Source organism: Drosophila sulfurigaster, chromosome 2L (assembly GCF_023558435.1).
Source record: "Drosophila sulfurigaster albostrigata strain 15112-1811.04 chromosome 2L, ASM2355843v2, whole genome shotgun sequence".
In the NCBI taxonomy this organism is placed as follows: Eukaryota; Metazoa; Arthropoda; class Insecta; order Diptera; family Drosophilidae; genus Drosophila; species Drosophila sulfurigaster.
The window spans coordinates 21,892,610-21,906,914 of NC_084881.1; the positions used below are offsets into that span (position 1 = coordinate 21,892,610).

At 36.7% G+C, this 14,305-nt stretch overlaps 1 protein-coding gene across 4 annotated transcripts in view; it reads right to left on the reverse strand.

The window, feature by feature from the left end:
- Positions 1-14,305, reverse strand: part of LOC133835105 (homeobox protein cut) — a 79,388-nt gene that overhangs the window by 38,457 nt on the left and 26,626 nt on the right. For 2 of the 4 annotated variants that reach the window (XM_062264990.1, XM_062264989.1), the window contains exon 1: positions 5,465-6,228. The exons of the other annotated variants lie outside the window; for them this stretch is intronic. In XM_062264990.1, coding sequence (XP_062120974.1) covers positions 5,465-5,974 — 510 coding nt within the window. In that variant the 5' untranslated portion in view covers positions 5,975-6,228. Of the gene's footprint in view, positions 1-5,464; positions 6,229-14,305 lie in introns of those variants that run through there. 4 annotated transcript variants of the gene reach the window in all.

Consider the following 14,305-nt stretch of genomic DNA (forward strand, 5'->3'; position numbering starts at 1 on the left):
TTTCACCTCTACGATGAGCCAAACAAGGCTGCATTCGAAATGAGATCACAGTTTATCAGATGGTGACAGCTTTGACAAGTAAAAGAGCTTAAATATCATTTCATGCTAGGAATTTGTATAGAAAATAAACTGCTAAAACCGTTTCAGAAACAAGAAAAATATTAATTCACTATATCGACCTGAGCAGAATTGGTTTCCACATTGTGCCATCAACGAAAGGTATTTATTTCTTGTGGAAACTTCTAAAACAAGTCATAATTATTTTAAAACATTGCTATACATATCTAACATTCATTGTTAAGTAATTATACAGAGAAAATAAAAATATTAAATAAAACTATCTTTAGACAAACAATATGAAGAATATAACTTATGATTGATATTCATTTGATAAATATTTTATCTTAAGCAAAACTTTGTGATAAACGTTTAACTTTGAATATCTATACACAAGCAATACATTAATTATTCTTAGAAAATATGTATCATTCTTTTTAAAAGAAGTGTTCATTTCTTTAGTGTAAATATTTGAAACCTTGCTTTTAAGGCTTCACAACGAACTCATTATATTTAGTTCAATCGAAAGTTCAGTTGAAATCTTTGCTAATTGACATAGACCTAAGCAAAAATGGTATCTACATTGACCCATTAACTAAAGTAGCAAAATTTTGGTGGAGACTTAACTAATTTTTTTTTTTTAAACCCTTCCAAGCATATCTGAATCCTGTTGTAATAGGATAATAATATTAAATTAAACACTCTTTTTAGCGACATAGAGCTAATCATTAAAGAGAAAAAAAATATTGGTATTAATTTTACATTATGAACTTAGTATTAAACCTTCAAATAAGACTATCTATAGCATTCACCCCATAAACTATGTTTTACTATATTTAATTCCCTCAATTTTAAAATCCTAAATGTTTTTTTAAATTTCACAACCAACTTATAATATTTATTCCAATCGAAAGTTAAGACAGATTCTTTGCCAATTGATATACACTTCAAATCTATTTTAATTACAAAATCTCCTGCCAAACATTTTAAATATCCTTAAGCTTGTTCAATCGAAAAAAAAGCTACTATTTGCATTATAAACTGCAACAGATTTTTTAGTGGCACAATTAGCTATCTTGTTTGACGATTTCCGCTTTGGTGGCACAAAACTTAAAGAGCTTTAAGCGGCAACTATGCAAATGTCTTTCTTTGTTGACCAGGGACACAAAAATGGGAGCGCATACGTAAGCAAATGGCAAAAAGAGAGGTAAAGAAACAAACCAAAAAAAAGAGGGGGAAAAAAGCAGCAAAAGAAATGCAGATTAAGTCAGCGATTTGCCTCTGGTAAGAGAATGAATAGAGAGAATGATAAAAATGTGGCAGGCGGGCAGGCAGCTGCTTGAATGAATATACATAAAACCACAACAACAGAGGTGCAGCAGCTCTACGAGTATATAGATACGATGCAGATGGAGAAAAGAGATACAGATAAAGCGAGGCGAGTATCTGGCAGATACTATATACTTTCGTCTATATATACGTGCATGACAATTAGGTGCAAATGAGTAGAAACGCATGGAGTTGGCATCAACCAGAAAAAGAATACGGCCAAAGCATCTTCTACAAATGTGTTGGCCCTTGAAAACAACATTGGAGGCGTCAATCGCCTCGGGGCCTGCATCAAAGTCCGCCGACCAAAATAGCAGAAGACCAAACAACATTTTCCATGTTTATTTCAATTGCATTTGGCGGCGGCAGCGACGGCGGCAGCTAAAAATTCTCATAAATTGCGTAAAGCAAAAGCAAGAAATTGTAAAGGGGAAAAAAACTATAGAAATAAAAAGCCATTGGAAATTATGAAAAATGCCAAGGAAGTGGGATCTTAACTCGTGGCGAGTCGTGAGGCGTTACTGGAAAAATCATCATTAAAAATTAGCTGCACTAATTTGTGTGAAAATTGGGTCACAAAGAAGAAGAGAGAAGGAGAGGGGGAGTGGGAGTGGGTAACTGCTGCCAAGACGTGTTGAATGCGGCAATTGGCAATAGCAGCGAGGCATTTGAAGCTGTTGGAGAGCGTGTGCCAAGTCAATGAAGCCACAGCAGCTTAATTGTTTTAATGCTTTGAATTAATTGAATGGCAGCAGCGACTTCTCCGACTTCCACTCCCATTCCCTGCCCCATACCCCATGCCCCATGCCACCTTCAAACTAGTTGCAAGTGCGTTCCGTTGTTTACTTGCGCCAAATTTTTCGTTCAAGCGGCTGGCAATGTTTGAAGTGGCCCCCGAGAGTTGCAGCCAATGAAGCGCAACCAGCAGAATATGCTTCGGCTAATAGACTGATTGCAGAACTTGCAACAGTGTGAAGCAGAGGGAAAAGGGATGGGCAGCAAAGTGTCGGATTCGATTGGAGCAGCAAATAAAATCGAGTGGCGGGGTGTCAAAGCGATAAAGGGCAGACAAAACTCACAAAGCGAGCGAATGGGAGGAGATCAAAATCAACATCAGCATCGACATCGACATCGACATCGCAACGAACTGAATTTAAATGTGGTGTTAATAATGCAAAGCGATTAGAAAGATGAAAGTGGAATGCACATATAAAAATTGAAAGCAATGCGAGAGGATATAAAAATACTATATGTATGTATATATATTCCACTGTATCCATAAGTGCTGCGATTAGCAAACTTACTGCTTGTGCCCCATTGACTTCATTTGCGAAAAAAGTAAACAGAAAATCAAATGAATTTCAATTGCCATCGATTTTATTACAACTTTTAGTAGCTTGTTTCGTTTTACTATGTTTACATTTTAGCATATTTAGACAGCAAGGCAGATGTAAATATAGTAGTTAATATGTGTAAATCGTAAGAATTTTTAAATACTAATCATAATAACTATTTAGTACTATTAGTCATTAAAATGCATCCAATTAAACAGTCAAAAAGATGAAGAAAAATCAGTTGTTGTTTAAACATTTTAATGGTTTATTTATAAATGTGTAATTAAGGAAATTGTATTGATTAACAGAAATATGAAAGAGATCTATATATACATACATATGTATATAAATACCACCAAAACAAAAGATTCATTTGGTTGTGAAAAACATTTAAGAAGTATTTCGGATATTAAATCAAACAAGCACTCGACCCAGCAAGCAAAGAAATATTCATAACCTTGCAAAGGTATTTACGCAATTAAAATCCAGCATACGATAATTGACATGTCATAACATATATTAGAACTTTGATAGGCCTAGTAGCGCAAAATAATTAATTGCCTTTTTTCAAGGTTGTCTTGAAATTGAGATAAGTCATTCATCTCAATTTTTACGATGTGCTTTATATACATTTACAAAACTGTCTGCAGCTGCATCAGCCTTGTTATCTGCCTTTATTGTTGTTATTGGTAATCAGAATTTTTGTAAACAAATTAGTCACCTGCCATTGCTGAGTATTATTGAATACTCATTAAAATCGCCGACGAGACAGTAACGAAAAGGAAAGAAATTTGCGATGCTCTAGGAAGGTCAGAAAATGAGAGCTTTGCAAATAAACAAACAACGATTTTATAGTCGAATGTGTCAGAGGCTCAGATTTATGGCATTTTCTTAACTATACCTATAAAATATGCCTACTTTATTCCGTTCACAATTCAGTCTCCAAAAAAAATGTACAAAAAAATGCACTTCAAATTAACTGAATAGCAAATTTAGCTTAAAGGTGTCGGCATAATAATCATCTGACTCAGTTACGTTATCAATGGATGGGCAGAAGAGAGGTGGAGATAACAGAGGGACTCTCTCTCCTTCTCTCTCTCTCTCTCCCTGTTGTCTATTGAATTGCAAAGTGTGATATGCACTTAATATGCTTTTAATTGGCAATATATTCAATGGAAGTAGGCGATCTTTTTTGTGTGTAATGTTTGCGTTTTTCTTCCACATAAATCTCCATTGAATCTGAACAATTATGCCAGACAATTAATAACAAAAAAAGGCAACAAAAGCGTGGCGCACACAAACAATCAGCTAATCTACATCAAAAGATCTAAGCGGAACGTGCAGTGCAATCCCAATAATAAACACAAATTAATTTGTATGCCAAGTGGCAACTGAAACTCTGCCTCTGCCACATTGATTCGCACCCAGACAACGACTCAGACTTGGGGTTAAATCAACAGAGTGAGGAGGGGGTGATAGAGCACTGGGCTTATCGCCTTTTCCACGAGTCAAACAAACTTTTAAAGAACATTTTTATGAACATATAGGGAATGAATTGTAGCTGCATGAAATTAGGCATAAACATTTTTTTTAAATTGTGAAACATGTAATATTCGTAATCTTTCAAATTTCATGTTATCAAAAGTAAATTATAATCACAATCAATTTATTATTCAATTTGAATAATTTGTATTATTTAGTTAGATTATTAAATTGTAATTTAACAATAAGTTATCAATTCTCAATGTGCGAAGCTTGTTACGATTATCGCATTTTCCCAAACCAATTCAGAACCGAATTTTTATGATTATATAGGGGAGCACGAATTCAAATTGACATCAACATTGATATTATTAAATATATAATAATCATCATTACTGTAATTCCTTATTGAAAATGAATTTCTTTAAATTACTACATATGTTGGCACTATGACTTTTCCAGAATTCATATAAATTGGAAAGGACTTTCTATTATTGTGTTGAAAAATACTACAGAAGCAAAATTAAATTGTGTATTAAATCTAATTTATATATTATAAATTTGATTTCAACCTTTAATAATTAATTATAATTACTAATTGAATTATCAAATTTCACAATTGCGAATAACCATTTGTGTCTTTGAATTGAATTGCTAAGCTACATAAGCAATACTTACACGGTAGCGTTAGTGTAGACGTTATTTGTTTACAGTACTACAAACATAAGCTGACGTTACACAGATCATGCAAAACCAACAGCCGTCTTTGCCTGTCTTCAACAGCCTCCTTGTACATCACCACATCACGCGATGGCAATTTCACCACAGCAGCGACGATGTGAGGTGACTAATAGTCGCACTCTTTTTCCAAGCATTGAGTGCTTGAAATGCATTGAAGTAATAAAGCCATCACAACCTATTCTCCAATCGAGAACATTCAAGTTAACGTAATTTTAAAAAGGTCGTATGTTTAGAGTATTACAAAGAATTACAAAATGCGTAGAAGCTGATGACGTCATGTAGATCATGCGAAACCAACAGTCGTCTTTGCCTGTCATCAATAGTCTCCCTGAATATCGCAAAGTCACGTGATGGGAATTACACCACAGCAGTGGCGATGTGAGGTGACTAGGAGTTGCAGTCTCACCACAGATGACTAAAAAGCCCTAAGCAAGTTGAAGACAAACAGAGACAGAGCGAAGTAGAGCAGCACAACGCTAATCGAACTTGTCGTTTATTTCATAATTAAGCACATAACTTACCGAACGTTGCTTAAGTGCCTGTACTTGTAGCTGGCGTTGTTGTTTATGCAGTCGACGCTTCTTTTGCCGATTCTTTGCTATAGAACCGTTATTCGATGCTGCTGGATAACTGTGTGCGTTTAGTAATGGTGTGTCTGTCGTCTGCACTGCACCCACATCATGATTGTTCTTGTAATCAGTGTGAGCCGTCGTCGTTGCGATTGTTGTTGTTTTTGTTGGTCCATGTCTAATGGCATTTTGTGAATCGAAGGGGTGGCGACGTCGAGAAAAATAACGGCAACGATGAAGTTCGCGTCGCTTTCGTAGATGCTGCTGATGACTCTTTGCCAGCCCTGGCAGAGGAATCTTCATCTTGATTGCTGTGCTGCAGTCATCAGCTGCAGCGGGCAAAACCTGTGCCGGCTTCATATGAACGACGACGTGTTGCTGGTCATTAGCGTTGGCCTCTAGGGCAAGCACACAACCAACAAGCAGCAGCCAGAGCAGCACCCAAATCACGTTTCTCAGCATTTTGTTTTTGTTTTTTTTTGCACAAAAGTTTGCCACAACTGAATTTTGACTACTTTTTGTATCTGTATTAGTTAATTACTATTTTGTGTCACAGCATTATAAACAATCAGTTATTTCGCACTAAAACTACAGCAGCATCGCGATCCAAGATCCACTTGGAAGTCACTAAAACTGAATAATTACACACACACCCACACTTATGTCGTTTCCAACACGAACATTCGCGACCACAGTCAAAAGACGTTTGACTCCACTGCAGTGGGAGTTAACAATGTTCGCATCAAACCGCTGTCAACAATAACAACTGCGAGCAACATGCTAGCTAGAGAACAAAACACAATCGAGAGAGAGAGAGAGCAAGAGAGCCAAAACATGCGAGTATTGTGCGTGCGTTCGTCAATATTGCTGTAAGAGAGCGCGAGCAAATGTAGCTAGACAGGTTCATAGGCTGTGGCTTAGCAGCATGTTGCTAAGGCTGCATGTTGAGGGCGACAGCACAATATGTTGCGGTAGCTCTGTCAGCTGTTTTGTGTATAAGTTGTTTACGCTGGTTTCCTTAGCTGTATTCTGTATTTCTCTATTGTGATAATGTAGTTTTACACACAATGTGACTACTAAACTTTGATATTACTGACTATTTTATTTCAAAATGTTTTAAAATGTGTCATCTTATTCAGTGAAATATTTAATAAAAGTTGCTGCTTAGATAAGCAATTTACTAGCAGTAGTTGTTGTTGCCTTTACTTAGTCGTTTAGGGGATTAAGTGGTTATTGTTTGTGGTTGTCAACAAGCCATGCCGCAGTTTTATGATTGATCGCCTGACTTGCAGCAACGTGCAACACATCCCATCCGTGCATTGTGGCACCTGCAACAGCAACAGCATCTACTGATGCTGCTGCTGCTCGTCTCCCGCTGCTGCTGATGAGGTGTTGCCCACTTGCACTTAATTGCGTGTTGGGCCAACGAAATCAACGCCTCGAATGCTTCTGGAATGCGTTGTGTGGCAAGGATAAGGGGCAAGCAGACAACAAAAGAGGGGCCACGGAGCAACTTGGCGCCCTGCCGCGAGTTGGTGGCCTATGTGGAAAATTTATGTGGCCAGTTGCCGTTGCTGTGGTCGACGCGCTTGGGGCATCTTTGGGGCGTTGCAAGTAGCCAGCCATGTGAGGCAGGCCACGCGAGGCCAGCGTTATTGTTGTTGCTGCTGCATAATTGATAAATGTTTACAAATTATTATGTTGCACACACAGCCACAACAACAACAGCAGCAGCAACGGGCCACCCAGGCGCGGTGAAAGCAGCCGCCACAGAATTTTGTTGCGCTCAGTTCGTATTATTTTTTTATTTTATTTTTCTAGCAACGTTGCCAATTTTCAGCACGTTGCCAGTTTTCACAATGGCGCCACCTTGTGCTCCGGTTTGCTAATTAAAATGAATTTCTCAATCAATTTTGCAACGTGCCACAGAGACAATGATAATGATAATGAAAAGTATAATGCTGATGATGATAAATATTTATGTAGAAGGTCAGCGCTGAAGCAACAGTCGCAATTAGATCAGATAATGCACGGCAACAAAATAAAAGAGACAGAGAGAAGGAAACGAAGTTTCCGATTCGATTGCAAATCGAAAATCAAGTAAATGTAAAATGAAAATGGAAATCAAATTTGTTGCTGATGACTTCAGTTGGACTTTCATGCTCATCCCTCGCCATTAGCCCATTGTTGTTGCATGCTCTGCTTCAGTTTTCAGCCTCGCCCTGAGTTGCTTTCAATTTGCCTAAGTTGCCATTTGAGAGAAACAAAGAGGGAGGAGGGGGACAGCAGCTGCCACAAGCAAAAGCAGATAACCGCAGACAAATATATATACGTGAATTACAAATACGTATACGAAACGCAAACGGAATCAGCATCGGTATCGGCATCACAAATACGAATTCAATACAAAATGCAAATGAAGCAGAACCAAAATGCGCCGCAAAATCATAAAAATCAAATTGAAAGCGGCCCCAGGGACGATAGAAAGAGGGACGCGGAAGGAAGACGCGGGGGGTATCTGCTTAAATAATTGACATATCGAAAATGAAATCGAAACCGCCACAGCAACAAAAAAAACAAAAAGGAGAAAAGGTGCAGCAATGAGATGGCTTAATGAAATCACATTAGAGCAACAACCCCTAAAAATATAAAAGAATAAAGTAGAGCATCCCCTAGAGGTGACAGTCGCTTCCTGCTAATTGAGCCAGGGCTGCGAAAACCAAAATCCTTTTTTCTTTGCCAGGCTCAGAGCTCAGCAGCGAGCTGATCTATGACACTTGGTCTCTATGTATCCAATTATGTTGAAAAATATTTGGGAAAAACAAAGCGGAGCTCCTCATGATGACGATGATGAGGGGCAGCAAATTGACTTAAGATAAAGTGGCTCAAGAGCTGACGGGTTGACTCTACATCCGTCTGTCTGTCAGTCTGTCTGAATGTTTGTCTGACTAACACACAGAGAGTGTCGCCCAAGGCCACAACATGAAAAAAGGGTGCACAACGCAATTTCCGGCCAAATGCGATGAGTTTTTGGGCGTAAGAGAGGTTTCCATTTGAGTCAGCAGACAAATATTTGGTGCTTGGCAAAAGTTGACATTGGAAAAGGCAACTGAAAACGGCAGCCAAAGGTCATGTGAGTATGCAAATGAAGAATGGAAATCAGATAAGCGTATTATGACATATGGAAATGCTGCATACTTTTTAATCTTACACTGCGAGTAGAATGGGACAGAAAACGCACACGACACATTACATTTCCACTTTTTACGATGCCTGAAAATCTTAGAAATTCGTCAACCATAAAAAGAGAGCTGGTTTTGTTTAAATATTCTAGACTTTAACATTTCTTCTAGTTGGTATATAAAATGGCAGCATCATTAAATTTAGGAAATACTTTGAGCAAACATTTTAATTTTAGGATTACTTTAAAAAATCGATTGATTGATTTAAATTCAGTACAAAGCAAGCTAGCTGATATTTAAATGACATCAGACTAGCGACTTGTATTATTCATTCTAAATATCGAATTTCTTGGTAGAAAAACATACAACACATTTCTACTTTTAACGACGCCTCGAGCTATTAATGTGAGTGTCTGCATTTTTAGCTGGGAATCTTAGAAATTCTTCTAAAATAACAATTATTCTATTTGTAGTCGACTATTATATACCTTGCAACCAGCTAAAACGCGCCAAAATCTTCAAAGTTTGAGAACACTTTTAGTCAACTTACATTATTTGATTTTACAATATTACGAAAATTTAGGTTATTCCTTTAGGGGCATCAAAAAGAAATCTTGAGTTTTGGGAATATCATAAGAAAGTGATTAAAGATTTCGTCTGCCAAATTTTGTAAATTTAAAAAAAACTTACATTAATTGATTTAACCATACTAGGAAAATTGCAGTTTTATTAAGTGTTCTCAATATTTACATACCTTAAAGACTGTTAAAAGATGAAGGGCATCATCATGATTTTTGGGAAATGTCTTAAGCCGTATCTTATGCTAAATTTTGTTACTTTAAAATAATTTCGATTTATACCACACAATCTAGTTAACACCAATAATATTATTAACGTTAATTTAAATTTGCAAGTCTCTACACTTTATAATCTCTGCAAAAGGCAGAAAGACATTCGATCAAAAATCAGCCTCATAGTTGGCCATACCCTTTTTAACCAAATTAAAATGATCATTATAATCGAGTAGTACCCATAAAACACAAAGACCCAATGACACAGATTGCAACCGAATGCAACTGCAACAGTTGGTGGCCACCCGTTGATGAGCTGGAAATCGAATTGGAGTTGCTGCCACACCTGGGGAGGCTCATTAAAGGAGCTGGCAGCCCATTAAAGCGGCGTTTCTTGTGTTGAAAGGCGAGGCCGCCGCCAACAATTAGTCGCTTGTGGTGAATGCAACGCAAAGGGGGAGGGAGGAGGCAAAGGCAAGCAGCAAGCAGGCAGACAGGCAACTTGTGGCATGTGTGGATAAAAATGGAAATGCTGTTTGGCTTTGGCTATCTAAGAAATTTTAGAAGGGGGCACATTGCGAGCGTGCAACAATGATTGACTTACAGTCCCAAGGTGCAAGAAATCATTCACTGTAAAATCGACTACGAGTCGTCTGTAAGTTTGTAGTTTGTAGTTTGTAGTATTAGCGGTAGCTCACTCACTCGCATTGTTATTTTTATGATCACACAAACACATTATGCAATAAGTCCATTTGTGGCGGCATTTTGTTGGCTCTCTCTTGCATAAGAAGCTGGCCAATAAAATGGAAAATTGAAGATGTTGCAGTTATGAAAATGCGACTAGAAACAATAAAAAAAACAGCACACACAAACGAAACTCATAAATCTATCTGGGCGGATGTTAATACTGTTCGCAGCTCTCGTTTCTTTTTGTTTGAGAGTGGGACGTCACTGTACTGCGTGCTCAGCTGTGTACACTGGTTTCCAAAGCAGTTGGCATGCTGCGTTAAGTTCTATAATTCTTTGTGAGTATTTTACTGTTTCTTTTGTACACTTTTTCGATCTAATATACAGATTTACACACAGAAACATTGTGTTTCCTAACATTATTTTTATCATAAATTATTATTCTTCAAATAATAAAAATATACTAAATTTATTTTTCCTTTTTTTAAATTTAAAAATCTTGTTTCCGATTGAAATGTTTTCTTATCAAACTCAAGAATCTTAACCTTATCGAAATAAGTAGCCCAAAATAACAATTTTGCAATTTTACCAAAGCAAGATTATAATTCTTCTCCTCTAAAATTTTGTATACAAATTTAGTGGTATTCGTGAGGTCATCTAGATATGTATACGAAATTGTTATTTTAAATATAGTAATTAAGATTACAAAACAAAATTTACTAAATATAAATTTAAATAAATAAAAAAAAGACTATATTCTAAAATAATTTATTTTTAATTCTCAAACTTTTTTTTTGTCTATATGCTTCAATTTTCACTTTCTCCTCTTATTCTACTCTCTCTCTCTCTCTCTCTTTCTCTGTACTTCTGTATCTCAGTTCGTAGCATTTTACAACACATGTTATAATTGATATTTTCTCAACTTTCAAAACAAATCGATTAATGCGATCGAAATCAGGCTATATCAACTTCAATTCTATTCCATCTTTCAGTGCGGCAATTAGTGAATGTTAAATGCTCCACATACGTCTTTGTACAGTATTTATTAAAACGCATAGCGATTGCTTTGCTTTTGCCTTTACTTCACTTAAATTCTTCACAATTTGTTGGCTATTGTTGGAATAAACGAGAAGAAGAGGCAGCATTCATTATTTAGGAATCGATTGAAAAGCAAAGTAATTTTCATTTAATTTCACTTAAAATGCACTCAAATCGAATTCGGTTTTTGTTATCGCCAACGAAATCATCCTCTAATAAAACGAGAATGTAAAGGTGCAACAAATAAAATGACTTGCTGGAATTGCCATTGTTGTTATTGCTGTTGTTGTTGTTGATGTGGGCTGGTTGTTTACATTGATTGCTGGGCAGATACACAACAACAATAAAAATAAAAGTAAAAAAAGAAGAAAAAAAATAAACGAACCGTAGCGAAGCGAAGGAAAGATGTTATTGAGAGTTGTATGTACATGAATATCCTGTTTATTTGTACAACTAAAATGGACAGTCAGCGAATTGCAGCCGCCCTCTTCTACCTGAGAGACTGAGTGAGGAGTGTGGCATCGGCTCTGGTTAGGCATCAAACTAATCCAATTAGTTAAACAATGCCATGGCATTTTGTACACAGATATTGTTCGTGTGCCTAACGAGTCGAGTGGCCAGTTGAGCTGAGCTGACCTCAAGCCTGACCCTGGCACCGTTTCGAATCGGATTCGGATTCGGATTTGGATCGCATTTGGATCTCTTGTTGTTGTTGTTGTGTGTTTTATTTCTGGAATTGACCCTACTTAGCCATGATCCCTTCAACCTCTCTCCCATTGTCCATATCTCTCTTTTTCTGTCTACTTTTCTGCCTCTGATATTGTTTGCTATTCGCTGCATTCAATTAACGTTCAGCATGGCCAGTTGCTCATAATCCCTAGTTGGCAATCCGTCAAAGAGATTAGGCCAGCAATGAAGCCATTTCATTATCTCTGCCTCACTCTATCTTCTTCTCTTTCTCTTTCTCTTCATCATATATTTGGCGTTTGCTTTGCTGGCCGTTTATTGACCTAGGTCTTAACTAACGCTCACTGACTGCTTTAATATTTTTGGGTCATTCAGGTGCTTCTTTGGCTCACGTTGCCATCGTTATCGTTATCGTTAGCATTATCGTTATCGTTAAACATAATCGTAACTGCTATTGGGCAAATTGTTTATGCGGTTTCTAATAAACCTGCATATCAATTTAAGCGCCAGCTTGAACTTAACCATGTTCCTTCGCCTTTGTTTTGGGTCAACTAACTTTAGTATTAGCCACAGCTTGTGGCTGCAACTCACTCGACCAAGGGTTAACTCGACTGCATTAGCAGTTCAAGGCAGTAAATTGAGCCATAAGCTGCATGAGCGAGGAACCAACTGGTAGTATATAATGTTGGCAGATATTTGAGTTTAATATAGTTTAACGACTGAGCTTGTTTGATAAATAAAAGAGGAGCACTAAGATCTTTTATGGGGAAACTTATTGGTAAAAGCTGTTTACTAAAGTTTACTAAAGAATTGAAGAAATGTTACATCAATTCAACATATAAGAATCAAATTTTTCCTTCGAAGAGATCGACTAAATAATTTTAAATTATTTTTTGCATACAATTTGAGATTTTAACGTCTAGATTAGAAACAGTTGAACAAGAGGTCAGATTTAAGTCCCTGACAATGACTATAATCAAAAGCTTACACAAAAAGGTATATAACATGTAAAAACAAACTTAATTGAGCTTCATAGACTATCGAGAATTTCTTTTATCTTGTTTATTTTTTTCGTTTTTTAATCAGACAATTGCTTATTAATTTGATAGTCACAACAATATTTAACAATCCCTATACAAATTTTTTTTATTTTTCCTGGATAACTTTTCAAAATGATTCTAGTAAACATATTATCGAAATGCATTGATATTCTCTCATATGAAAATCAAATTAAAATCGATAGATTTTAACGCATTAAATATTTCTCTATCTTGACGCAAAAATCTCGCCACAAAAATTGTTGACGGCATTGTATAGAAAGAACCTTATGAGGCACATTTCAGCAGCAGAAGTTGAGATTTGACTGGGCTCAACTTTCGACTTGAAAATTAAATGAAAGTTTATGTAAAATTATTTGGCAAACAAATTAAATTTTTGGCTTGCGCCGCGTTGCGTCGCTGTGCAAAGTTGGCAGTCAACAGACGTCGTGCCACAACACAACAGTTGCTGCTTGCTGCCACGTGGATGAGAACTTAAAGCAGCCAAGAAATAAGCCGAGCAGCAAGTGGAGAGAGAGAGAGAGAGAGAAGTGAGAAAAGAGAAGCCACCTGCTCTCTCATCTGCTGCCGACTTAATTGTGCGAAAAAGTTTTTCTTCTTTAGCGCTAGGAAAAAATGCCGCAAAGTGTTGAAATTATTTGACAGACCGTTAGGAACACTGAGTGAAAATTAGAAAATATGCTCAAAGTGGTTGAAAGCGAGAAGCCGATAAAGAAAATGCATTCAAGACTTTCCCTTTTGAAAACTTTTGCCGCAAAAATCGATCGATTTGCCATAGAAAGAACGCAACTTCTTCGAGCGCAAGTTAAGTTAAGAAAATTTGCCAAATGTGGCAAGAAACACAAATAAATAAAGTAACCCAAATCAAATAAACGCAAAATATATTATATACACATTTTCGTCTTGGAACATTTTCTTGTTTTTCGCTTTTCGAACCAAAAAAAATGCAGCAGCGACTCATATGAGAGGCGACATTTATGATGATGACGGAGTATGAAAACTTACATTGCAGTCACAACCAGACGCACTCTAACAATGTCACACACACATACATACATACATATATTCTCTACTCATATATGAGCGCACAATTTCAACACTAACTCACACACACACACATAGTTACACACACACACATGCACTGTGCGCATATAAAAGAATTGTTCTTGAACAAAACTCAATGATGCACGCTACGAACAAGCAGCAACAACTACAAAATTGTAAGAACTTAACTTGGGAATTGCTCGACAATGAGATATCCTGGGTTCTAATAATGTTTGAAAAAATATTAAAAAGTGAATGAGAAATTATTATGCTTTCACTCTTTCTATTTTCTATGCAATATGAAAA